The sequence below is a fragment of the Brachionichthys hirsutus genome, chromosome 20 (genome assembly GCF_040956055.1).
Source record: "Brachionichthys hirsutus isolate HB-005 chromosome 20, CSIRO-AGI_Bhir_v1, whole genome shotgun sequence".
NCBI classification, from domain to species: domain Eukaryota; kingdom Metazoa; phylum Chordata; class Actinopteri; order Lophiiformes; family Brachionichthyidae; genus Brachionichthys; species Brachionichthys hirsutus.
The window spans coordinates 6,772,955-6,800,463 of record NC_090916.1 but is presented as its reverse complement, the minus strand read 5'-3'; the positions used below and the strand labels follow the sequence as shown (position 1 = coordinate 6,800,463).

Sequence of the window (27,509 nt, the reverse complement as noted above, 5' to 3'; positions counted from 1 at the left end):
CTTCACTGGTCACGGGAGGAGGAGAGAGAGAGAGAGAGAGAGAGAGGCAATGGATGAGGAGGGTGCGGAGAGGGGAATAGGGTGAGGGCGCCGCCTTGCTCAAGGGCACCCCAGCAGTACTCACCAGACCCAACTCTGTCCTGCTAGTTGTCAAACACCCTTCAGCAGTATTTGCTTTAGCAATGAGAATATTTAATAATGAGCTAAAAAAGGAGTGAAGAGACGAGATTGTACCAAAGTCTGGATTAATCAAGATTATGAATTAAAATACACCAAAGAGAAATTCTGCATCGAGCAGAATCGGTGTTAACGCATCTGCTCAAACTTTATCCATCACCGACTGACAAACTGCGTTAGCGAACACGCTAAAACACAAAGTCCTACTCCAGCGTGCCCCCCAGGATACAACGACTGAATGAGGGCTGGGCTGGGTCAGCAGTATGACACACGAGGGACCGGGGAGGCCCAATGTTCGGAGAACCACCACACGACTGTAGAACTGCTGACAGGTCCGTCCCTGATCCGTCTGAGAGAGGAATGCTGGACAGACGCGCCCCCCCCCCCCCCCCCCACGGGACAAATGACACTAAACTACGACACGAAACAAATGAAACCGCATCCGACTCCAGCAGCCGGGTCGGAACCACAACATACTTCAACATTGTGATAAAATACATTATTTGATTAGAAGCCACTTGAAAAAGAACTTTCATTGAAATCACAGAGAGAAATTAAATGTTTTACATCCAAGCTCTGTAAAGACGACAATTCTAGCCACATACCATAACGACAACCCCCTCACTGCAAGCCTTGCAAATTAAGATTCCTGTGGTTAACACTTCAAATGCTTCAAGAATAGAACAGGGAGCACAAATACACCAGCTTGGGATTATGAGTAGCAGTTTAGTTCGTGTATTTTCACTTGAAAGAAATTAACCAGCTCACAATGAACAGATTTCTGTCTACAACAAAAACTCGATCAATTCATTCTTTTTTGCAATATTTCATGACCAGATATTTAAATTCTGTGATTTCCAATCTGGCAGCGAAGCAAATAACCAAAAGCGCCCTAACATTTACTTTTTCTTTTATTCCGTTAGTTTTACACGCCCGTTTTCAAATCTCAGCGCAGATGTCGCTACTTTCCGAATGAACGCCAGATAAATGCATCTTCTTGAATAATAACGTCGCATTTTGGAGCTTCAAAAAGAGCCGATGCAGTTCGCAAGGCGACAGAAAGTTAAGGAGGGAAAACCTCACGCATTCAAATACTGTTGATGACGTCACCAAATAATGCATCTGTCAAAGCGTCAACCAGTTAGCCCTTAAGATTAGCTACTGCAAACCTTAAACCGCTGCTTGTAGAAGCATTACAGCAAATATATAGTGCATAGGTGATGAGGAAACATCGTTATGCTAGGCTAATGTTAGCGTTATTAGCTGATCAATTGCGCTTAGCAGGCAGTCTAATTTCTGACCCTACTCTTGTTGACATTAATCTGTATATTGCGATTAACACACTAAGTGTCTCATAACATTGATGACGGCGGATATTATTTTTTTTCTTATAAAACTATGAACTATTAAACGAGAGGCCACACTGATCACACCGTTAACCTTATAAAAATTAACAATATATAAGAGGAAAGAGGATGAAATTCCAGGATTTAGTCGGAGCCGACAGCGCTGTTTACGGAGCCAGCTTTAGTTAGCTCCCGGCTGAGTCTCATCTCCCAACAAAGAGAAACCGTAAAATAACTCGCTATTTCGAATGGCAAACATAAATGTTGGACGGGTACACTTACCTCAACAATACCCGAATAATTCCAGGAAGTAAAACTGATGGGATATTCCTTAAAAAGACGACGAATTGATAAATGAATCTTAATATTTCAAAAAACGAACTTCGTTCGCGTCTGACGTAGCGGGCGTTCCTCCCTCCCTCTCTACCAGTGACTAGAATGGCGCGAAGGCTTTTGATTGGCTATCTCAGCGTTCAATTCAAACTATTCTGCACAACCATTGGCTAGCGACGGGTTTTAAATGACTTGGGATTGGTTTTGAGGGCGACGCGTCTGCTTTGTTTACCGGTGTCAAATTACCGTTAGCCAAAACTGGAACGCTTGTGTTGACATATTTTAGAATTTAATTTGCGGTTTTTCTCTCTCAGTTTGGGTTTTAAAGAATAGAGAATGTAAAGTTTCCTTGGGCAAATTCTAATTTGTGATTTTAAGTGATGTAGGGTTACAATATATAATAATTGAATTGTAGTACTACTACAAGCCGACCCACTATTGTAATTACATGTTAAAAATATTTCTAATATGAGGAACATCTCATGAAGAAATATATTCAATATTAAAAACTGAAAACACCACTCTATAAAATTATTTGTTAATAATCATTGTACATTGCACAGGGACAGTCCACCATTGTGTTAGTGTAGCTGACATTAAGTTTGAGGAGAGAAACTAACCAGCTGCATAATTTGCAAAAATTCACACCATATGGAGGCCTGACACGATTTTCACACCTGGAGCTCAAACAAAAAGCCCATAAATTGTGAGAGGAGGAACCTGATTTAGAAAATTCAAACGTTCCAATCCAGTTACATCACAGTCTTTTCTGTTTCCCTCGTCTTTCTGCAGCTCTGCAGCTCAGGGTGCTTTCCTGTCCCCATGCAACTTTTGCAGCAGATCAACATCCCATAAAACCACAAATGCACTCCAGATGCATCGCCACACCTCTGCTCACCCCACCCACAGGAAGTGCTGTTGCATGTGCAATAAGGGGGGGGGGGGGGGGGGGGGGGGTCTCTTTTAGTCATACACATATTTTCACCCTTTGTGGCCAAAGTTTGAGAATATTTGTGTGAGTCTGATTATTTGGTAAAGAATTTTGTAATAAAGTCAAACACTGAATTTGACCAAGATAATCTGTCACTTATTACAAACAAGCTTGTTTTGCAATTTTTATTTAATTTGCGCAAACAAAACAATGTTAGCGTGTAAGAAAAGACTAATTAACATAAGAACAGTATGGTACAATGCAGATGATAAAAGACTATGTTCGGAAACCCATCCGTGAAACTTGATCAACCAAATTAAACTGCAAATATTCCTGTAAATTCACCATCCTTTGACTTCCCTCATCGGAGCACTGGGTTTTACGGACAACGAGAAACAGTTCCATCAGCGATCCGACGTTAACGCTGACTGAACCTCACTGCAGATAACAAAACAGCTTTTAAAGAAAGCAAAGCCACTGAATACAAATCGTCTGTGACGTTTAAAAAGAATCAGGACCGGTTCTGGAAAATGTGTGTGCAGATCATTTAGAACCCTTGTAAGCCTCATGCTCCAAAAGGTTCAATTGTACTTCTGAGCTGTAAGAAAAGCAACCTTACAAACTCATGGAAATGAATCACACATATGTAAAAATAATAATAAAGAGGTTTCCACATTGGGGGGAAAAAAAAGTACCAAAGACATTACACTCATGACCAGGATGAAAAAATAATAGAAAGACAAGCAAAGCAACGACGGCAGGTGATCGTAACGACAGTCCCTCGATATTATTACTACTCACCTTTACATCATGCTAAATGCAACAAGGCACAAGCCACACAGAGAAAAACTTATCTTGATCAAAACGTACAAAGGATTCCATATAAAGGTGGACCGCTCCCTTTTATTCATCGCTGGACAAAATGATATAAAAATAAGAAAGGCGTGATAAGGGTGATGACTTTTAGCAGGAGACTGCTGAATTGAATCCTTTGGTGCGACAGAGGATGAGGGACTGCTCTGTGGGGGGTGGGGGGGGGGGGGGGGTCCGTAAAGTGCAACTTTATAAACTCTCCGGACGTTTTATAAAAGATGATGAACAGAGAGATGAAACCGACCTTGAGTCTCATCGGGATGCCGAGAGTTCCTGCAAGCATCTGTAGCATCTGTGAAAGCAGAAATGGATTTGTTTCCCAAATGCCAGTGTTTTCAACTAAATTTGACTCGATCAAAAGAAGAAGAGACAGAAAGAAGAAAAAAGAGAAACTGAAATATTTTGTAGCAAAAGTGATAACATCCAAGCCCTTTCGGACACATTTGTGTCGCATGAGATCCGACAGTCAGCGATTGACGGAACCTTTCACTAGGATCCCGCCACGCGAGCAAAGCGTGATCTGGTTCCCTTGATCAGATATTAAAGGGGCACTCCGCCTTTAATTTAAAAACAGTGCCGTCATTGAAAGTTAGCCAGAAACACAGCAAGTCGTAAAATAAATATTGTCTCGATTCCATTTGAACTGTGACTTGAACGACACATCACGGAGCATATCTAAAGTCAACTTTACATCGTTTACATGAACACATCGCAAAGTCCCAACGTGCACCAATTTGATGGTGAACCCTTCTTATATGCATGTAAAATCTAATTTAAAAGGGCGCAGAGGGAGAAAAAAAAAGGCAAAGAAAAATATCTGAAGCAAACGTGTCACTGGTGAAATAGTAAATGGCACGTTCATGTCCTCGGATGGACAGCAGCTCTCATTTGGGGTTGTTCTGTGTTTTAATTAATTACGGTTGTGAAATAAAGATATATAATAGACCATATTTGGATTTAAAAGCAAATAATGGCGAGTAAACGGTGATATCTTGTCGTACAGCTTTGCTCTGACGCCCCTTCATGTCAGCCTTGCGCTGTAGACTGAACACAGTGGCATTGTCCAATGGGTGGGGCCAAAAAAAAGGACAGAGCGAGAGACAGACACAAACGAATGACTGTTGGGACTCGGGAGACTGGGCCTTCAAATAGATGCTACACTTATTGCTTGTAATGACATTTGTGACGGGTAATGCATTTCCGTGGCAGACTCGTAAAGAATATGCGCAAGAGGAGGAGGAGGAGGAGGCGAGAGTCTTCACAAGTCGGTTCTATCTACACGTCTGGCCATGATGAACAAATAAGCACTTCCTTTTGACAGATAAAGTTTGGTAGAGAGCTACAATGGCTGCTGTCTGACAGGCAGCTGTCCTCCGCGGGGACGTCCAGCCGCCACTCACGCGGTATGAACAAAGCGATGACGCCATCATGGCGCTGGCCCGGCGGCGAGGCGACAGACGAGAGCGTTCCGTGCAAAGGTTGAATCGTTGAGCTACTTTGATATGGCCGTAGATCGATGCTGAAACAGACACGGTTGAGAGATCATTTGTTCCAAATCACCTTTTTTTTCCTCTTCTTTTGTACATATTCTGGTTAAAATAGTATTTAAGGAAGACAAGCTTTACAGTGTCCTGCAGTGGCGGACCTCATCAGTCTGTCAGTCCCCCCCCCCCCCATACACACTCACTCACTCACACACACACACTCACACGCTACCCCTATGGCATTATGGGAAACAGGTTTATTTTCCATTCCCACCTTCCTTCTTTAAAACGTGTCGTCTTGCTTCCGAGAGTCAGCATCTGCCGTTTATGCGCGATTGGTTAAAATAGTATCGTTGTTGTTTTCTCTTGCTATGAAGGGACAAAGAGAGGCACATCGTCTTTGCATAAAGACTTCGGCTTCTCTTCCAGACCGTGCAACGTCCCCTCCAGGATGCGATGCCCTCTGCGGCAGGAGGGGCCGGCCTTCGTAGAATAAATTCTGAGAGTCACAAGCCTCCCGCCGCCGCCCTGTCCCGCTGCTGTTAACCATCTCCAGTCGTGTTGTCGTGTTGTCGTGTCTTAGAAGTTGTCTGTCGGCTCACGGGGATGCGGCTGCCGTGAAGAGAGGGAGTTCGGATCCTCTAGGCCGTGCTGGACTTGCCCAGCTCCTCCCGGATAGCTGAGGACAAACGCAGAGTCTTGGTTATTTCTGACTCGGGATCAGCTTTTGACTTTGAAAACTTTGACGCAGAGTGATGGCGCTTCATGACACGACATTTACCGTCAATGAGCTCTTCTTTTAGTTTTGACAGCTCCTTCCTCATCTCATCCAGAATATCCTGAAAAGCAAAACAAGTCACCTTTCCTTAGAAAATATATTCACGTGTAAGAAAATGAAGAAGAAAAAATAGGTCAAACCATTCTCGTGGACGCTCACATGAAACCGAGAGGAGATGCAAACCGACTGGTTGGGTGAAAGACCGACAGACAAAAGGTTCTAAAAGGTCCTGCACTCTCTCTCTTTAGGGATTATAATCCCTTTGAGATTAGGACCAAAGTCTCCTTTAATGACAGCAAGACATTAACAAGCCTCATCAAGTCTGTTTAATGTTTAATTTAGTTGTACAGGAGAAGGACTTTTACCGTGAAGCTCCAAAAATGTCTTGTGGATCAAGAAGATGAAATCAGGTGAGTTGTTGAGCTGGACCATAGAGCGCTGTATATATCAGCTAAATAGCCCACCCATAGCATACAGTGCTAGAATGAGAATTGATCCTAACATGTGAAAGGCAGGCGGAGGCGTTCACCTACCTGCTTCAATCTGTCGTAGTCGACGGCTTCTGTTGCCACACCGTTGGCACTTAAGGATGCAGTCGGTGTCGGAGTGGATTTAGGCCTGCGATGGGACACAATGATAGCGAAATAGATCAGCGGCGAGGAGAAGGAGCCTGCGGTGACCTCCTTAACCGCAACTAAACGGGTACTAACATCTGGTGAGAGTATGCATCTGGTGGGGAAAGGCATAAGGCTTCTAGGAATGGAACACTGATCCCGAGCCATCCTCACATCAAAGAGAGCTCATCTTTCCTTTGTAAGTGTTTCATAAGTGTGCACATTAAACTGGCAATAAAACTGTGGTTAGGAACCAAATCCAGGTCATCGGATGCACACACCTAGACATGCACATATTGAGACTCTTCTGTGTAAATGTTTCTTGTGCATTAAAGGTGGAGCTGGGCTTCCTGGCCCCTTTTATTCTCTCTCACACACCTGGCGGAAAGCAATAAGCCAGGAAGACGCCAACAATGAGGGACAGAGAGCCTGTCGATGCAGCTGCAGCGAGAAAACTCGCCACTCTACGAGAGAATCGTCAGCAGCAAAGCTGACGCAGCAGCCAATCGCTTTTTTTTTTAAGAGGAAGTGAAACAGGAAGTGAAAGGAAAGGAAGTGCGCTCTGCAGCGGGTCGCTTCGGAGCAATGGGCTGGGCAAACGCTCTGAACAGATGAGGATGAATTTGTAAACTTGCTGATTGAAAAGATTAAATAACGTTTACACACATTTATAAATGTGCAAAAACAATTCCAATGTTTTTTTTCTTTGTTCAATTTTTTTTGTCATATTTAGATTATTTTTGGATTATTAGATTTTTCTTTAATAATGCAGCAGAGAATAAAAGTTTCAAGTACTTTTAATAAACAGGAATGTGCATGTGTGTGTGTGTGCACACACTCATGCACCCAGCAAGCTCTTATCTGGGTACGCCTGCTGCCTCTGCTCTGGCGCTACTATGATAACGCCGTGGCATGACAACGCTGAGCTGGGCGTGCCCACGTTTTCGTGTCTGAGAGTGAGATAGGGCGGTTGCACACTGTGACGCACTAAAATGGATTTCCTTTTTCTGAAAGAAAATAGTTTGCAGATCAGCATGCAAAATTCATGACTGGGTCACGGGAGGCACGCTTCATACAGACAGACGGAGACTGTTTTAGAAAACAACACAAGGCACGAATAAAAAGAAAAAAATACCCCCCCCCCCCCGACAGATCGGTAAACTTAGAAAAGAAAAGAGAGAGAACACAGGATTCATTCCAAACATCTTCACCAAGCATTCAGAAATAACTCCTCCCCAACAAAACCAAGTCCAGCACAGCAAACCTCGCTTGGAAACAAAAGGAGACTGTTTTTAAGAAAAAAGATTTCTCAAAATGTCCAGGGCCTTTTCTTTATACCTGCTGGAGGAATCTGCTCCCGAGGCATTTCTCCACGGAGACTCTCGTCTGTGTGAGCAGCAGAGACACCGACTTTACAAACGACAGCGTGGAATCCGCCTGCGTGTCCACGGGTCCAGTGGCGTCCAAACCGCTTTCTGCTTATTGTAAAATAACTCTGGACGCTTTATACCACAGTAAAAAAACGTTTTAAGATCTGCCCATCTCTGAAGATGTTGGTGAATCCGTGTCATCAAACATGCACATGAGAAGGCGACATAAGCTTTAGTGATGTTAGCCAGTGCTAAACGGCCCCAGCAGTGCATCATGCTAAAGATAGCCTGATGCTTTAAACAGGGTTTTTTCGATGGGCGTGTGAACTGTAGTCGCGTCACCGCTGGCATTGGACCGGGCGATGTGACAAAAATATATTTAAACAAATTGAACAAATTAAACCTACCAAAAACACAAATGGCAAAAGCAGAAATGAAATAAACGTGAAGCGGGTGAGGGGCGTACCTTCCGATAACTGGAGATTTGCTACCGTTCATGGTGTTTGTTCTTTCCCATGGCTTTCTGGGCATGTCTGGAGAAAAAGAGAAAAGAAGAACATAATAAAAACAAACTCCTCTTCCATAAAACAATTTCAAACTCTCCTGTGTAAATTACAAGATAAAATAAGTACAATGCAATCATTATTTAAAGCAGTTCAATGCTAACTCGGATCTCCGTCTCCAGTAGGAAGTTGCATTTTAATTCCTGCCGTCTGCTGGCGCTTCCCCCCCCCCCAGTGTGTCGAGTCTCTCTGCACACTCACCTGGCGTGCTACAGGCTGACATCTTAGGGGTCGTGTTGATCTCGCCCTCGTCCTGTTGGACAGACAGATGAGGTCAAAGATCAGAGGTGTCACACACTCGATCAGGGATCACTGATGTTTTTTGATCGGCTAAATCTTCAGGCATTTTATCAGGGTGCACGTCATACACGACTGTCATGTGCAGGCAATGGCATTTGTCATATTAAGAAATTGACCGAGCAATCATTTCCATGTGAGGAATGTTTTTTTTTTTTTTTTTTAAATATAGAAAACATGAAAAGTATGCAGCCTGGAGCCAAATGAAAGGCAGCCAATGCAACTAAAGCCTTTCTGCAGATGTTTCATATTAGAAGCCTCGGAGAACAAGAAGGAGGAGGTCTTTTAATCTGCATGTGCTGACGTAGAGACTTTGGCTGACAATGGATTACAGCTGATAAAAAACACAGTGGTGATAAGCAACAGAAGACGGCAACTGCAGAGAGACTCCGATAAGTGGAATAGAGACTGTGATGCTGGAATGAATTTATAACGACATCATCTCAATGCATGGAAAAGATATGCTAATAAAAGTTATGTATCTATGATATTACAGCACATTAAACTATAATGTGTTATAACATCTGCATACTATCACACAGATTGAGGACTGGTTTCAGGTAGGAATGTGTTGCCCCACAGAGGGGCTATTGTGGGCAGTAAAGTAAAGAGGAGGCCTCTGATGACACTCACTGATCTCTGGTCAGGTTCAGGTGAGGAGCCCTTCTCTGCAATTCTTCTCCTGTAAGACATGGGAGCCCAGGATCAAGCAAAACTTTGTGAACGTTCGGGGTACGAATGTCACACACACATATATACACGTTTCTGTTCCGTTTTTCCCCCGGGTGAATAACTGCTGATCTTCCAGCACAAACTGTAGCTGCACTGAAGTGAAAAGCCTTTTTTTTGTGCAACAATTCCTTTCATTTTTAGCTGCTGAGCAAATGCAATATAACGTAGCATTAACATTAAAGATCAATGGAATCTACAATTAAATAAAAACTATTCAAAATGGGACGTTTCCAATTTTAGAAAACCCCCAAAAAAGTATCCAAAACAGTATCTGTGCTACTGGAAGCAACAAAAACGTGACGCGTCTCTACCTCCTGGCCAATAGGGCGCTCATCTCCTCCATAAGCCCTCCTCCTCCAGGCAGAGGGCCGTTGCCTCGGGCTTCAGATTTGGCCCCCGCGGCCCCTCCAGTCCCCAACATGGCTGCTGCCAGAGCTGCCCCTGCCTCGTCACTCTGGAGATACAAGCATGTGAAATACAAATTAAAGTCATGGTGGTGAATTTAATGACATAAAAACATATGGATCTAAATAGATATGAACAAAAATCAATGAATGACAGTGAATAGAAGGAAAGCAGTGAAGGCTGAGTGTGTCAATATTGTGTTATTGAAAACACATTGTGCAAGCACTGACAAACAAAAGGTGTGTGAGTGTTTACACTGGTCATACGGGTTTGTGGACACCAGTTTCGGCGTGGATGATCAGGTCTGCCGCTGATCAATAGCCAATCAGGTGCTCACCCTTGGCACTTTGCGCAGCTTGGCTCCAGCGAGGGCGGCAGCCAGACCTGAGGCGGGATGGTCCTCTGCAGGAGAGAACAGTCCAGCAGGGAGTGGGGGTGCTGGAGGAGGGGGCGGGGCTCCGGGAGGAGGAGGCGGGCCAGGTGGAGGAGGCGGGGTCCCACCTGGAGTCAGCGTTGGAGGGAGCGGAGGGGGAGGCGGTGGAGGAGGGTGGCCGGCCGGCGTGGTCGGGGTCGCGGCTGCCGAGGTCACAGTGGAGCTGGGCGGCAAGGGAGGAGGCGGGGGAGGGGTCGGGGGGGTCAAGCCCGGTATCTGCACCCCATCTGTGGCGATAGGGAGGGGGGGACACAAGGATGGAGGATTAGGTTTAGGGAGCTTCATTTCATCACGTCTTAAATCGGACCCCAGTGTAAACCTGTTATAAACCTGTTATAAACTAAAAATCCCAGCAGCACGAAACAGTCTCAGCCTGAAAACGACTGTCTGGAGAAGTTAATAAAATAACGGTGAAACCGTCAAATGAAACGGACCAATGAATGCGCGGCGGCTTGGAGCATCACATCTCAGCCAGGCTGATTTCATGCAGCGTTAGTGAGCGGTAATAACAGGGCTTATAAACATGCAGCTCTCCGTCCCATGAAAGAAGCACGATAAGTACAAAGATGAACATGAAATATTGATTTAGAAGTTGATCAGTCTTGTCTGGAAGGTACAGAGTCTGATAAACAGAGCAGAGATAATAATCAGCTGAAGATTGCATCAATCACACACACACACACACACAAATAATAACACACTCAAAATAACACAAAAAGACCAACAAAGGAACATAGACAGCGGTTGTATCGAGGGCATCTGAATCAATCTGACTTATATGCTAATTATTACGTTATAAGATGATCTCATTATAAATATGAACCTGTCACATCTGATGATGTCACTCCCAGTTCTCATCACATTAAGCTGTGATCAGTTATCGGTGATAGTATTGATCACAGCACAACAAGGTCAAATTCTAATCCAACCTTCTAAAGGTCGCTGGGGGGGGGGGGGGGGGGTCAAAGGTCATCAGAACAGCTCCTGTGGCTAAAACGAGCCAAAGAGCAAAGGTCAGTGAAGCCACATGTTGCTAATCTTGCATTTCGTTTATTTAATAACAGATTTAAATAAGCATTTATAAAACACTAAGAAGACTGAACCTGGAACAGCCTTCAGATAGAGAGAGAGTAACAAAAAAAGGAAATTAAAATACAGGAACGGCAAAGAGGCAACACTACCCCCCCCCCCCCCCCGTTAGCCTGTTAGTCAGAGTGCAGTGAGGACAGAGAAGGGAGACTCGAGTCTGGACTGGAGGCCTTACCCTGGGGCTGGGGTGGACAGGTGGAGCCCCACTGAGACGGGTGGGGCTCTGGGCCTGGAGCTGTGTCCCGCTCCCCCGGCCCCGACAGGCCCAGGCCCACGGGGAGGGAGAGGAGTTCAGCCGAGGTGGCGGCGGCTGCAGCGGCAGGGGGCGCTGTGGAGGGAGAGGGAGCCAGGGATGAGGAGGGGGGAGACGAGACGAAGGAGGAATACGGAGGGGGAGCTATGGGGGAGAGGAGAGGGGGGGTGGCAGGCGGGGGTGGCGGAGTTGGGCAGGCGACACCAAAAGCGGCGTGGCTGTGTGGGATAGTCACGGGTGAAGGTGCAGGAAACATGGGGGGGCCGTTGGGGGCCGGTGAGGGGGGCTTCTGGGTGAGAGGGGAAGGTGCCGCCATGGGGATGAGCGGCCGTGGACCGGCGGCCTTCCCTGGGGGGCTGCTTATCATGACAGGGGGTGAGGGGGGCAGGGGAGTGAAGTTGCAGGCTGACCACACCACAGATTTGGATGGAGGAGGTAGAGTTGGGGCGGGGGCGGGGGCTGGTTGAGGAGGCGGGGCTGGGGGGAAGCCTTGCTGCCGCCGGGGCACCGTGGCGTAGTGAGGCAGCACCGGGTGGAAGGCGGAGCCAAGCGAGGTGGCGAACCGGGAGGCGGAATGCCTCAGAGGCGGGGTCGGGGGAGTGGTGGAGGAGGGGGGCGGCACCCCGGGGGCCGGGTAGGTGGGCGTGGATGGAGAAGCGGGCGTGGAGGACGTCCTGCTGTACTCCTGAGCAGTAGGAGAGTACAGGGTGCTTTCGAAGGCTGAGAGCACGCCACACGAACGACAAACCAACGGACAAGACGGCACAGAAGGGAAGGAAGAAAGAAGGAAACAGCCGTCATGCACACAGAGGGGAAAGACAGCCGGTCAGGATAGAGAGAAGGAAGAAGGGAGGGAGGGAGGGAGGGAGGAGAAAAGAGGGCAGGTGAAGCAGGAAAAACCAGCACAGAGCTATTCCAGAGTCCCGTTAGCCGTTCGGTGTATGTCCGGGCTCTGAGTGACGCTATGTTAGTGTGCTAGCATGTGGACAGAGCCAGAGATGCAAAGTCATCGTCTCCATGGTAACAGAAGAGGGGGAAACAGACTGAAGGAGGATAACTCAAGGGAGCAAGAGATTACCATAGAAACCAGTTAGATCATTTAATCATTTAATCCCAGAATGCTTCACTGCGGGAAGTTTGATGGTGAAACAGGGGAAGCGACTAGCAGTTAGCAGCTAGCAGTTAGCCCTCATTACCCTCCGAGCAGAGGATGAAAGATCTGACAAGACGTTTTTCTTTTTGCTCCATTTCCTTGCTACACACAGACACACACACACACACACACACACACACACACACACTCTGACTCATATGTTCAAACAGAACATGTGTGTGCTTATTTTCAGTGTTTTCCGGTGGCTCTTCCTCGCTGCCGCTGGATTTGAGATGTGTTAGAATATCTCACTTTGTATTTTAATACTTTGCAGTAAAGTTTCAAAATGATTCAAACCGTCAAAGCTTCTAACGCTCACCGGCGTTGGATCAACACCCGAGCACATTTGCTCCTTTCACGCTGCACACCGGCGTCATTGCATCCCCATTAGATGTTTTCAGCTGTGCTCTTTAAAAGAATAATGCACTCGACCCTAAACACTGACACAGTCATCCCCCCCCCACCCCCGTGGCCCACTGTCTTGGCAATCTGTTCACATTGCCTCTCCAGCCGATGGGCAGATGAGCAATGTGGGTCATCCTGTAAGTTAGCGCTAAATAAGGTAGCTAATACTACTGGCTCTGACCGGGAAATGCAAAAGGAGACCGAAAGATGTCGACTTCTGATGTTCCATGTCCAGCATTCAAGGAGACTTTATGAGTCGGGGGGGGGCAAGAAGGTTCTTCTGCACCATCAAATCGATTTGCAATCAGAAAAGTCCAACAGGCTAGAAATTGTAACACATTTCAAATCGCTGTCAGAGATGAAAGCTGCGTCCCAACGGCAGGAAACAGGCTAGATCTGAGCTAGTAATGTGTCAAAGTTCACGCCGGAAGAGAGACTATAAATTCCTGCAAATTAAACGGGATTTAATAAATACATTCAAAATAATTATACACTTGAGATTAAATGTTTGTGATACTAGATCGCTTCTCTGGAATAGTCTCAATAGTTAATGTGCAAACATTCAACTCCTGCATCATAATAAATAAATAAAAACCCATTAAACATCAGGCGATGAGAGCAAATTAGTGATGGACCCTATTCTCCCACAATGCAATGCAAAGAGGAAGTGGAAAAATCAGTCAAAGCTGCAAAAAGTCAAGCAAATGCAACGGCAGAAAACACAAAATAACTGTTCCAAAAATGAGGGCATCATTGTTAGCGACATGTCGGAGCAAGCGGCGAGTCTGTTCCCGTTACTCAAAGCGGTGAGTCTGTTCCCGTTAAGCGGCGAGTCTGTTCCCGTTACTCAAACAGTTCTTACACAGCAGAAGCGACGAACTGAAAGTCAACTCAGTCTAAACTTCACAGATTGGAGGTTAAAACAGGAAACTACCTCCATTAATGAATTCATGAAGAAACTAAGCTGCTCTTTCAAATATTTGACAATCACTATTAAGTCAATGCAGCAATCAGCTTTGTTTTAAACGAGTGTGTGTGTGTGTGTGTGTGTGTGCGCAGAAAACAGCGCGCATCCCTCACCAGCGTTGGAGATGCGTCTCCCTCTCTCCCAGTCTTGCTGCTCTCTGTCCAACGGCTCCTGCTGCTCCCTCTCCAGCCGCTCCCTCTCCTCCTTCTCCTTCTCCTTCTCCCTCTCCATCAGCTCGCGCTCGGCGCGATCCTGCTGCTCCTGGCGCTCCCGGTCCAGCCGCTCCCTCTCCGCCTGCGCCTCGCTCTCCTGACGTTCGCGCTCCTGACGCTCGCGCTCCAGCATCTCCTGCTCCAGGCGCTCCCGCTCCTGACGCTCGAGCTCCATCTCTTTCTGCTTCTGCAGCTCCTGAAGCTGCCTGGAAAGGAGAGGAGAGAGCAGAGGAGGGAAGAAAGAGCAGGACAATTCACAATTAGCATCTGTTGCCACTTAGGAATTCACAATGAAGCTTCTCTCCTCTCTCTCCTTTTTGAAGGAAAGACCCAGACATGACCTTTGCAAAAAACATTTAATCCACCAATGCTAAGTGTGTTGAGATAAGGTGGGATAGATAGAAATACTTGACCCTCCTGACCCACAGGCAATTACTGTTGTCATTACATAAGATGTTTCATTATGTAATGACTGTTTTTAGACACACTAGCCAAGCCGTTATGCAACGGCAAACGGCTCTACTCAAATCTGGGCACACTGAAAACACACACATCGAGTCGACGGCTGCCTGCGGTGAACAACTTCTCACGATTGAACCCTGCTGCAAAAAGGAAACATAAAATAAAGGGAGGGGGAAATAATTTATTATGCAAAATCACTGCATCTGATGTTGATCGCGGCAGCGTGTTTATATTTAGAAAATATTAATGCGTGAAAGGAAATTAAATGAAGTCCAGGTCGTGATACACAGAGTAGAAATTATGATATTAAAAACAGGAAGTAACATCATAAAACACCAATAATAAAATATTAGGGGTGATTGTATACAAAATGAAATAATTTAAATATCTTCAGGGAGGTTTTCCCTGAAGCCTTCAAACTGTGCCTGCAGGTAAAGGTTTGGCCACTAGGTGTCATCAGACGGCAGCAGTGGTTGTTTCCAACCACGCAGCAATCTATGAGGTCTCTGCATGCATGTGGAAAAAATGCAGAAGTCCAAGAAATAGCCGAACACGGAACAGAAAAACCTTTTAAGCCGCTCCACTCTCGTATAAATAAAGTCTCAGGTATCAGACTGAAAAGCACAATCTTTCCTTCCTGACGATGACTGGCAGCTCGAGTGAGAGAAATTTATGAACAAATAAATAGTGCTAAAGGGTGTATTGTCAGGAATGAGTGAACTAATAGATGTAAACAGGGGGAGGTTGTGATCTGTCAGGCTCACACACACACGGTTCCCAGGAAATCTCTAATTTCATTGGAAGGCACCGACTGTCCCGTCACTGGCTGCAAATGGAGCGAGCGTTCCGTTCGTAGATTATACGATGAGACGGTGGGAATTAGGGCTAAAGCCAACACACACACACACACACAGGTAACAGGTCGAAACCTGTCAAGTTGTCGGTTCTCACTCATTCTGTTGTGTTGAAAGCTGACGAGCCGCTAAAAGTCAGTCATCAGCATAAATATTGCATCATGCAAACACTCAGTCCCTTTGCTTCCATCTGCACTGGTGGTGACACGCGCACGCACACACACACACACACACACGCACGCACACACACACACGCACACACACACACACACACGCACACACACGCACACACACACACACACACACGTCTCAGGACATGTTTGGACCAGTGGGTGTTGCTGATTTTCTCAGCTGTGGGAACAAGCCGCCTCCTGCTTGAGGCCATTGTGACGAACCAATGAGAGACAGCGTCACTGTCGTCAATGTCAAATACACAAACACGCTTTGTCATCACACCAAACTCTGTAAATAAACCACCCTGATAAATCTAATGCTAATGCTACTATCATGTGTGCATGAAAGGACCAACATTAAACGGGTGCCAGGTCAGCTGTAACGGTACCCCCCCCCCCCCCCCCCCGGATTCCTCTCAGAATAAGAGTCAGTCTGGGGGTGATTATACAACAGATGATTAGGATGCCTCCCGGACGCCTCCCCGGTGAGGTGTTCAGGGCACGTCCCACCGGTAGGAGACCACGGCTGGCCTGGGAACGCCTCGGGACCCCCCCGCCCCTGGAAGAGCTGGAAGAAGCGGCCCGGGGGAAAGACACCGTGAGAACTCGGTGGGTAAGATCACACACAATTCTGGATGGTTGCTCTCTCACTCACTCACTCACACACACACACACAAAGCCGGTTCTCACCGTGTCTCACCGATGTAATTACAGAAACACGGGGCTAACCCGGATTTACTGCCGATGGAAGCGTGACAGAGCCACATCTCTGAGGGTTTTACAGTCTCATCAAAGGGGGGGTCCCCTCATCTCCAGTAATATCCCCTCCAATAGCAAATTAGCTCCAGAGTTGCCCGTCTGCAGTGTAAAAGCAGCTTCACCATTAAATGCAGCACGAAAGGCGACACTTTTTTCTTAATGTTGCTCTTTTCTATTCAAAGACTGAACTTCCAACAACCAGCAGCCAAACGCAGTCACAACGGCATCTTTCCTATTTAACATCCATATGTGGATTGGATTAAGAGGAAGCTGAAGATGATGCGATGCCAGTGATCTGTTTTTTTTGATTTTTGATTTTATACAAATTTATTTTATAGGTGCAGCCACAGGATGAACAGAGACATCTTTATGAGGAATGTACAAAGATTAAATATGGCAAAAGCAACGGCGCAAAAAACCACTCGGACAGACACGCAAACTCCTGCCAATGCAAATGCATTTAAACGTGCACCCGCATTTAACCGTGCACCTGCATGAACCCAATCTCTTCTGGTTTAGCAGTCAGATGGAAATAAATCGTCCCATCAGAGCCTCTGGTCGAGGAAAGAATTCAGTTTACACAATGTGCTTGAAAAAAAGAACGCTGCTGTTTTATTGAGAATAGGTATATGCTGTTGCTATGGAAACGCACACAACCCAAAATATTTTTTAAATAGCATGGATATGTTTTATGCGTCAGCAGGAAGTAGATGTTTTAAAGTTCTGCTCTGGACTCCAAAGGTGAGTGTTCTTCTCCAAAACCAGAAACGTTAAAATGTTAAAATCCCAGCAGGTACACCCTTTTCCTTTATGATTGAAGCGTGCAGAAGGAAATAAGTACAATAACTAAACCTCTGTGACTTGATCAGCGGCTGGCTGAAACCACATCCGTTGGCTTCCGATCCGCTTCAGACGTGCAGAGAACGAGAGTTCCCCAATCAGCATCGCCGAGCTGCCGACGTCTCAGGCTGTTCATCTTTCAGCCACAATGTCGTCAGGTTCATCCATTTACCACCGGCGTGGCGAGAGGGCGGGCTCGCTGAATCGTTATTTAATTGGGGATTCTTTTGTGTAGTTAAATGGCTGCGCTGTTGTTGATCAATGTCTGAAAGGCTTTTTAGAACTTTGGGCCTGAAAGGACAATCAGGAAGTCGATTAACTCCCTTTTGGGATTCCTGCTAGAATGAACTGCGTTTGGCAGGGTGGTTTATTTAAAAGTGAATCAGAGTTTGTGAGTATTTTTAACTGATTTTTGAAGCCATAAATGGAGTTTTCAATGTTAAAATGTAATATTTTTTCCCCGACCTCATTCTGGATCAGATCCAGAAGACATTTTGTGTGATCGTTCATGTCGGACCCTTTCATGACTGTGATTTGTGAGTGAATTGAATCTTTGTTTTACAATATAATTCTTTTTAAGCCTCCATTATAAGTAAAATATGTATTTTTTTTGGGGGGGGGGGGGAATCCAGACGAGTATCTGTATCGTTCTCAAAATGTAATGGTTTCTAAGTTAGACCAACAATAAGGAGTCTGGAGAGAAGCGTTTGAGGCGTGTGTGGATATCTGTCCGTGTGTGTGTGTGTGTGTGTGTGTGTGTGAGTCTGTCGCCCTTCAGGGTGAAACCTACGGGATTCACCACACAGTCGACGTTGTGCGATCGTGTCACACACAAAACACATCTCTGTGGAGCGAATGCAGATTCAGAGGCAGCCCTGATCACAGCCTACGATTTATTCCGCAAGAATCTCTCGACACAAAACGGCGTCGGCTGCTTAATATTTCAAAGGTTTTCCTCTCCACTTCAGGAATGTGGCGACAGCGCTCAGTTCTGCTGCCACATTTCAACGCCAGCAAACCTTCAGCAGATGAAAGGGTGAAGCGGATCAAAGCGTTTTTCGCTGCAGACATGTTGGCTTGTCAAACACGCGTTTACTCAGAACATCACTCAGGTTGGCGTCGTTGGCTCCACCTGCGATTCTCCCCTCTATGTGATAGGTCAGAGTGTCTGCTCGGGAAAAAGGTTGACGGCTTTAACATTTGTCAGCGAGAGCGCTTTGAATATCAAGTTTAACATCGCGTCCACAGCAGGGTTTAAGGTTAAAGGTCATTTCGTGGAGGGCCTTTTACTTCTACAAGTTAATACCGTTAAGCTTCGGTTTCCATCTAGTGTCACGAAAACAGAGAGCAATGACAGAATTCTCTGGCAGGGGACAAACGCATCTAGATCGTGACACATTTTATAGTTCTTAAAGTTTCAAATGTTGAATGGAGAGAAACTTTTATTTTACCATTTATATTATGGATCAATTCCCTCTTTTACTTCAGAACACTAACATCTTGATTCTATTTAAGGAAGCGGTTTTATGTCAGGGAGAGAATGACAGATCGACTGCTGGGAGAGTTACACTGGAAAAAATGGCTTTGCCATACTTTCGGATTAAACAAATACAAAAAAAACATTAAAATTGACTTTCCTGACAAAATGTAAATGTAGCTGCTAATCATTGATTGGTTAAGAAATAAACAACATAAAATTGTTCAAGCAATGCAAGGGCAGGGAAGAAAAATAAGATACCTTTTGCAGAAGAAGATAGAAATCTAGTGGAAGAAAAAAAAAAAACCAGACCTCCCCGTTAGCCTGACAGCTAGCTGGATTAATGCCCCGTCACTTTCGCTGCAGAAAGGATATCAAAGAGTTCAGAAGCAGCATGATTTTGTGGATTCTATCTGGGGACACTTCAACTTGAATCACTCTGCACCAACTGCCTCTGGCAGGTGAAGCTGAAACAGGTTTGCCCTCCATGCAGGTTCCTCTTTGCTTAGCAGGAGAACGTCACAGGATCCAAAGCCGTGGAAAGCTGCCTTCTGCACAAGAGTTGCCAGGGAAACCGTTGCTGAGAGTGTGGGCGGTGGCACAGCCTGAATCCCTGCATGCTGACATACATGCACACGTACACGTGTTCCTGTCCGTTTATAATAACTTACTGCAGCAGAGTCGCTCCGAGGAGAAGTCAGACAAGATTTGGGGCACTATTAGCAGCAGCTCAACAAATTGAGAGCCAAGAAACAGAAAGAGGAGAAAGGCTGCATCGACAAAATGCAAATGAGGTCGTGCAGGGGGTGCAGTAAAAGGTATGGAGATCAACGAATTGCAAAGATACTATTGCACCGGATTAGTAGCCAGCAGTACAATCATTAGATGCTGCAATGGGAAGTAGACTAAATGATTAGAACATGCAAGAAAAAAAAACTAAATGACACAGAGACAATGAAATAATAATCCTATCCGATTTGAAACTGCAATACTGCCATGACGTGGAATAATTCGTTCTTGAGAGAAACATGATTCGTTAAAGCTTTTGGGAAAATCGGAGTCACGGGACGTTTGTTGGGCAGAGCTCAGCGGCTCACGTGATTGGCTGATAGAACCAGGAAATGCTTTCTGGTTGGATCTGCTGTAGTGGGGACCCAAGAGTGTGATCAATGTGCCAGATGCCCTACTAACACAACCCTAACTGAATGCTAGTGTGTGTGTGTGTGTGTGTGCGCGCTCATAAAAGCAGCGACTCTCGTTTGAGGAAAGCAGATGCAGCACACAGATTGGCTTTGATCTCATTTCCTTCATACATTTCCTCTCTCCTCTGACACACACTCCCTCGCTCCCACACAGCTATTTATACAACATCTTATTTCCAGCTCACGTCTTTTTTAATCTGAGGGTAGCGGCCCTGCGTTACTGATCAGGTGGGCTCTCCGCTCGCCCCCCCCCCCCCCCCCCCAGTCCATAAATCCACCTGTTCATGCAGAAAACGCGTCCATCAATCGCTGATGCGGCAGCGTAATCCACCTCCTCATCCATCTACAGCGCAGAATAAAGAAGAGGTTGAAGGAAAGGAGGATGGCGCGTCAGATCTGACTTCTCTCAGTGGAAACACCCCATCAGAGAGCGGTTTGAGTTTTCCAGTCTTCCCACAGACGAGGGTGGAGATGCACAGTGGGAAGAGAGGCGCTCCATTTATTGGTAAACTGATCTCCCCTAATGAAGCAGAGAGGAACGGGAAAAAGGAACATCACTCTCACTCCAATTTGTAAACACTCCATCCGTGCAGCTTTCTTTTCTCCTGCGAGTCACACACTCCCGATGAAAGGATCCAAAAGACTAAATGAGGTGAGACGGCTGAAGCATTAGCTGTGACATCGGAAAGCGTTTTCTAAAAGTCCAGCCGGGTGAAGAGATGATAGCCGACAGAGGGGGGGGAGGGATCAGGAGTCAGAAACGCATCCTCTGATTGGTGGACAGTCACAACCAGGCGGACGCTGGCCTCCGTTATCAGCAGATGACCCTCAGTCCATGCTTGTCTGTCACCTCCAGCTAAATATGGAGTGTGACCGGAACAGAGGAGCAAATCAAAAATAGACGGAGACAAAGGCGTGATACTAAGAAAGCAAAAAAAAAAGGGGGGAGGAAGAAGGAAAGGAAAGAGAGTGGACTGATTGCTGGCAGCCGCATCCATTAGGAACAAAGTTCACCGCGAACAGAATTACAAGAACGGCTGAGTCACACCTGAAGAATGCTTCTCAGCGTGTGTGAATGACAGAGAGAGAAACCCACAAATAGAGATTACAGGACGTTAAAACATTCATCGTGTCATCCTTTAGACATGTCCGGGGAGAACGCGGGACACGATCCGCCAGACGCCACGTGAGGTTCAGAGTTACTTCGTACTAAAACGCAACACAAACCCGCAGATCATTTAATATGGTGTTTGAATTCTAAGTATTTTCATTGTGTGTCAAACGCTAATATGAAATCCACGATGAGAAAGTCAAAAACACGGAAGTCCATCCCTCATTTTAACCGCCGTGATTATTTTCCCCATCCCACACGCCGCTAAGCGTCAATTGGTGGCCACATCTGTCCTGCCAAAGCTTACCGCAAGAAAAATAATTAATGAATTCAGAAAATGTGGCTGTATAAAGTTTCTTTCCAGCAACCCAGTTCATTTCTGAATGAATTTATCACGTAGCTTTCCAACCCCTGAAGATGAGACAAAGCGTCAATGAATTGGATCTCATGTCCTCATCTCAATTAAAGATATTGATGCAAGGACAAACTCTGTGTACTATGTTGTACTGTGGATTTTGTCCTGCTAGGAGTGGGCGAATATAAAATGTTCAGCCTCCACCATCGAATTAAAAAATACCCATGATGCCATCCCTGGCTGGGTTCAACGCCGCCACTGTGCGGATACACGCTTATAGAGAAGTAATGTTGCGTGCTATCATGCTCACACAGTTTGTGTCCATGTTTTGTGTCCACGTTCCTGCTGTGTGAACCTTTGCAATTCATTCTAATGAAGGCTTTGTGGTGAGCAGGTTGGGAAACGTGGCCAGCAGCTGGCCTGCATTAACACGGTTCTCTCTGTGGATGTTTGAGCGTGCTGCTCCAGAGCCTCATTATTAGCCGAGAGAAAGACTCGCCTTGTATGGAGAAGAAAAACAACTCGAGCGTCCACCGCTTGGCTCAAGTACATCTGTGTTTGAGTCTGTGTGAGATGCCGATAGATCGACCGTAAATAGGAATGTATTCTGAAATCCAAGACAAGACACGCAAGCAGAGGGAGATGGGCGAAAGCGAGACGAACACACCGAGATTCTTGCGTGTGTGTGTGTGTGTGTGTGTGTGTGAGGTTCTTACCTTCTCTGCTGGTCCATCTCCTCTTGTGTTGGCCCATTCTGAACCTGTGGGCTCTGCCTAGGCAACGTTGGGCCTGTAGAGGGCGACAAACAGGAAGCTCTGCATCATTACAAAAAACAATTCTTGATATAAAACTTTAATAAACAAAACAATAAATAAAAAAAACTCCAGAAGACTTTATCTCCCCTCAGTTTTCATTGAAATGTCTGCATTTAAATAGCCAGAGTCGATTCCTCACTTTAAAAACTGCAAACCTATAACAGAAAACAAGATAAACTCGGAGGCCCGTCGACACACACTGATGTAGCTTCAGCGGCCTTCGGCACAAGGACTAACCCAGACATCACTAATTTATTCTTGCTAATGAGTCGAGTTTTCTGTGAAACCTGAACCGGGACAGATGGACCGGCATGCGCTCCGTCTCCCTTTGTGTATCATCAAACACACACACACACACACACACACACACACACACACACCTACAGTTACCATTCAGCCAGGTGTTAGCCGTCTGGACTGACAACACTGAAGTTCTTCACATTCTCAACGGAACCAATCATCTGAACCAGCGACTGTGAAACGTGAACCACGGCGATTCTAAAATCGCAGGACCAATCAAACCTTGGAAGTCGTCTGGAAACTTGTGCTCAATGTTCGCCGGGGGAGGGGGGGGGGGGGGGGGCATTCCCGGAAACACCGTGGCTGCGCAGACAAATACAAAAGGCTGCAAAGATGAACATCTGGGATGGAAATGGAGACGCACGAAGGTGCTCTATGTGCTCCTTTGACGTGACCTTGGGCTTGTTTACGAGTTACTGGAAACCAGTAGAGTCACAGAAAAGTCCAGTTTGATGAGTCAGTGCGGGGGCCCGGGACCCATGTTGAATGTGTTATTAAGTAGAAAGTTCTGCCTCAGAACAAGAGATGTCCCACGAGAAGCGGTGAAAAGACTGGACTCCTCGTCTTTCAGGCTGAAACAAACTGTAACGATAAAGCGTCTTGTGTTTCATCTGAGTGGATTCCTCCCGATAGATAGCAGGCGTCTCTCTGGGCGTGTGTTGTAAGGCGCAAGGCAAGAGAAAGGGGGTCAGCAGGCGAGTCTGACAGCACCGTTTAGAAAATACAGCAAAGCTGTGACTCCGATATTTAAGTGTGATTTGTTTGAGCCCCTGAGCAGCAAACACTGAGGAGAAGCCGACGGAGCGTTGAGGAGGTGCAGCTGAAAACCGGAGCCGAGGACTCAACAGGCGTTACGTAACAGGCGTCTGTCATTAAGGACAATTAAAATGTCATTTCAAAATGTCTGACAACCTCAAACAGGTCGACAATATGACGAATGAAATGTTTAAATACTAGAAGCCAGTGTGGGAGTCGATGGGGGCACCAAAATAAAAATAAAAATATGAAAGTAACCCTGAGGTCAAAGGTCAGAGTAGTTTTGTTGTTTCAAACACCTTCTTTTATAAAAGATCTTACAGCAGAAAAAAATTGTTCTTATCAGCCGGGGTTTTTGTTCCGGTTTCAAGGCCCTCGACATGATTACGTTTGGGAGCCGCTGACAGAAGACAAAGACTGGATCGCCTCGGTCTGAACAGAACCTATTCACGGAGCTCGAGTGTCACATTTGTAGAGCTTTTATCTGGACGATGTCTTTGTGCCGGAGAGAATAGCCATCCTACATCGTGGAGTGCTGAGTTCAAGCGTCCATCGCTGCTTGGGTCCAGTCCCACCGCCGTGACCGACTCCGGACCTTCCCCCCAGAAGCGCCTCTCTTTTTCTTTATCATGACATAATTCTGAATGTCTTGATGCTTTCAAGTGAGAAACCTTTCTGCTACAACAAAAGACTAAACTGCAGAAGACAAGACAAGCATTAATGGATATTATATCAGTTAACATCTTCTCAAGGAATACAAATGAATGAAGAAACACAGAATAACCATTTATGCATCCGGCCCGATCGTCCCAACCTTTCATCCATTACCATCTCAATGGTTTCCCTTCCACAGGCTGTCAATATTAGTGAGGATAATTGCCGGACGTGGCTTCCTGTCTCCATCTCCCTCTGCCTGCGAGTGTAATTGTGTTCCAGTCCGCTCTAATAAGGCTCATGTATTAGCGATAGAATGCAGATAGCAGCCCTGCAAGCCCGTTAAGGCTTAAGATCGGATCACAACAAGAAACAATCATCTCGTGGTATCCTAATTTAACGATTTCAAGCGAGCACGCTGACTCTCAAGGTTCCTGCTAGAGACAGACGGCGTCGTGCTCCTTTCTCATCAAATGGAAGGGAATTGATTAATTTAGCCACAGCAGCAGCACTTAGGCTCGGGCCACTCCCCAAAAAGCACCGTCTGACGGTGCTGGGAAAGAAAGATAAAACAGAGAATGGCTCAGAGTCACGCTATAGATACCTTTTCGCAATCTTGGCTGTTCTCCACTATTAATCTGGTTATGATTTCACTATCTGGCACCAAAATACACCTCAAGGACGGAGATATCTCCTCTCCTCAGCGGGAGGATAGAGCAGATCATATCTCAAAAGACTAAGTAGGGCACAGAAAGCAGTCAGAGGCAAGGTTGAGAAGACAAGAGTCAAACGATACGATTCCCGGCCATTAAATCCCAGTCTGCCCCATCGCTGCTGAATACGTACATGAAGTCAGCGTGAGTGTGGGCCTCCGCTGGCAGCACACATAACGCCACAGTCCGCGTGGGGTACCGTCGGACCCGTTGCCAGGCCTCAGTGCAACCACCGCCCCGCTGCCAGCTCCCCCATTGCAATCCTGGGAGCTCGCATACAAAACCATAGTTCAGCCTTTCTGAGGTTCTTCCTTTCAGTTTCCTGTGCCTCAGCGCCGCATCATCCGCACTGATACTTCTCTCAGAGTGATGCTCATGAAGTTCCACCAAGAAAAGAGGAGAAAGTTTTAATCAATAAAGCATAGAACCCCCTTTTTCTTTTTTTTTTTACTGCCAGAGCAAAGTTCTTTATCCTCCAAACGCTGACGCTTTAACATCCCGCCGGTATACCTTTAAAAATGACGGCGACATGCTGTCGTTCTTTGTGCCAGTTCGCCAAACAGATTCTAACTGATGGGAAACGAAGGGAGAGAGAGGGAGAGATGCAGAGTGGGAGGGATGGGAGAACACAGGAAGCAGAGAGAGAGAGAGAGAGAGAGAAAGAAGAAGCTGGAGGATGATGTGAGAGACGGGGACAAAGGATGAGGAAGAAAGAGAGAGAGAGAGAGAGAGAGGATGTGGTACAGTAGGACTCCACCTGGTGGGTTGGTCAGCAGATTGTACTTCCTGGATCCAATCTATTATTCATAAAGTGGATAAAGAGAAGGGCACAACGCTGCTGCCCTCAATAACTCTCTGTGTGTTTCTATGCCTCACATAAAAGCCTCTTACTTAAATGATTCCTTCTGATCTGATCACAGAAGCTTCCCCGAGCAGGGCGGGGTCACCTCCATGAGATGAGGAGCAGCGCTGGCTAACTTTTCTGCCGATTAATGGCAAATGTTTTTGGTCATTTTGGAGGAGTTTGTGTAGCTCAGTGGGAGAATGGAGATATTCTAATGTAAATATATACATCAAAGGAGCAGCACTGGAAAAACATCCCGCTCAGAGCGCCAAGGGAATATGCACCAAGGGTTATTTAAGGAGATGAAGCGGTGCTAGGAAAAGCTAACTGCTAGAACAAGCTGTAAAAGGCACCTTTATGTGGATGAGAGGACAAGGGTGACCCGAAAGGATGCAGTGGTGGAGATATTTTAATTTAAATAATGAAGACTCAAGTAAATTGGAATGTTAAAAGTGTAGAGAGGATATATGGGGAACAATAGTTCCTTTAATATAAGTTACTCGATTAAACTATTAAAGAAAAATAACACAGCGTTGCGAATAGCAGACGGCAATACCGAGCAGACTTAGAAAACACGCAGGAAACTCGCTGGCACGGCTGCCATGTTTTGCTTCAATGCACCTCTGTGTTCTGTCAATAAATAGCTGCAAGTTAGCATCAATTCTCTGTACGCCGCTACTTTAACAGCACAAGAGGCTCCAGTGGGAACCGATGCCAGCCAACACTTCACACAGCTGAATGACACAGACACACACACACACACACACACACACACCCACACACACACACTTACGGCAAATCGCAGGCAGGCTCCTGTGGAAAAAAAAAATGCAAAAGCGAATTCCAGCTGTCTTCACCGTGTCAAAGTAAACCTGACTGTAAGACATACGTCCGCAGCCAGGCTAATTTAGACCGCCTGGAAAACGCAGAACAGCAGGATTACAGGGAGGCGCATTTCTCAAAAGTCAGACGCCACATCTTGTATCCCGTTTAGGTCATGATGTCATTGCCTGAATGACAGAATAGCAAATCCTCCGTGATTGTGTTTGCAAGAAGGACAAGGTCTATGAAAAAGTCGAAATGTGATGCATCGGGGTGATCCCATCGGAGAACCCCAACGGAGAACCTTGAATCTGGTATTAAACTGGAAGCGCCTGATGCAGAGTTCAGACGTCAGCCAAGGCTTGCAATCCCCACACATCTGTTTGGACTTCCTGGCCCAGGCAACCCCCCCCCCCCACAAAGCTTTATGGAAATTGGTTAAGTCTTTTTTGTGTAATTAAAATGTTACCGAACCGCATCAGGGAATGTTAAAAATATGGGTGGAAAAACAAAATCTGCTGTTTTCACTAAAACGCGACCAAATCCTTCCGAGCCCAAACGCACCCTTCAGTCAAGATAGAAAACCTCGTCTGAAAAACAAATGACACGGGAACAAAAACACAAGAGAAAAGACAAATGTGATGAGCATCATCACAGGGCGACTGTCCTGATCAGGACTTATCCGTTCCCAAACTAGCAATGAATTATGTCAGAGACTTTAGAGACTGATGCGAACGCAGCAGCCCATTCTGACTTTCCTTGAACTACGTTGCCGTGCCCTCCATGTTGGGGGTATTTGGTATTTTGGTGCTGTGGGGAGTCAGGCTGTCTAGAAGGGGAGGAGGAGTCTGAAATCCATACCTCTCGCTTTCCTCACCCACTACGGATAAAGCCCAGACATTTGATCCCAACCTGCTGGCCCCGTTACATTATCTCAGTAACATGGCAGAGAGGATC

The 27,509-nt window shown here is 46.1% G+C and overlaps 1 protein-coding gene across 1 annotated transcript in view; it reads right to left on the bottom strand.

Annotated features, from left to right (window-relative positions):
- Positions 1–2,958: 2,958 nt before the first annotated feature.
- The window catches only part of enah (ENAH actin regulator), a 35,307-nt gene continuing 10,756 nt past the window's right edge, over positions 2,959–27,509 (bottom strand). Inside the window, exons 4-13 of the mRNA XM_068754175.1 lie at positions 22,365–22,437; positions 14,308–14,621; positions 10,241–10,563; positions 9,810–9,952; positions 9,400–9,448; positions 8,671–8,722; positions 8,373–8,439; positions 6,456–6,540; positions 5,926–5,983; positions 2,959–5,823 (exon numbers count right to left, since the gene is read on the bottom strand). Coding sequence (XP_068610276.1) covers positions 5,786–5,823; positions 5,926–5,983; positions 6,456–6,540; positions 8,373–8,439; positions 8,671–8,722; positions 9,400–9,448; positions 9,810–9,952; positions 10,241–10,563; positions 14,308–14,621; positions 22,365–22,437 — 1,202 coding nt within the window. The 3' untranslated portion in view covers positions 2,959–5,785. The remainder of the gene's footprint in view (positions 5,824–5,925; positions 5,984–6,455; positions 6,541–8,372; positions 8,440–8,670; positions 8,723–9,399; positions 9,449–9,809; positions 9,953–10,240; positions 10,564–14,307; positions 14,622–22,364; positions 22,438–27,509) is intronic.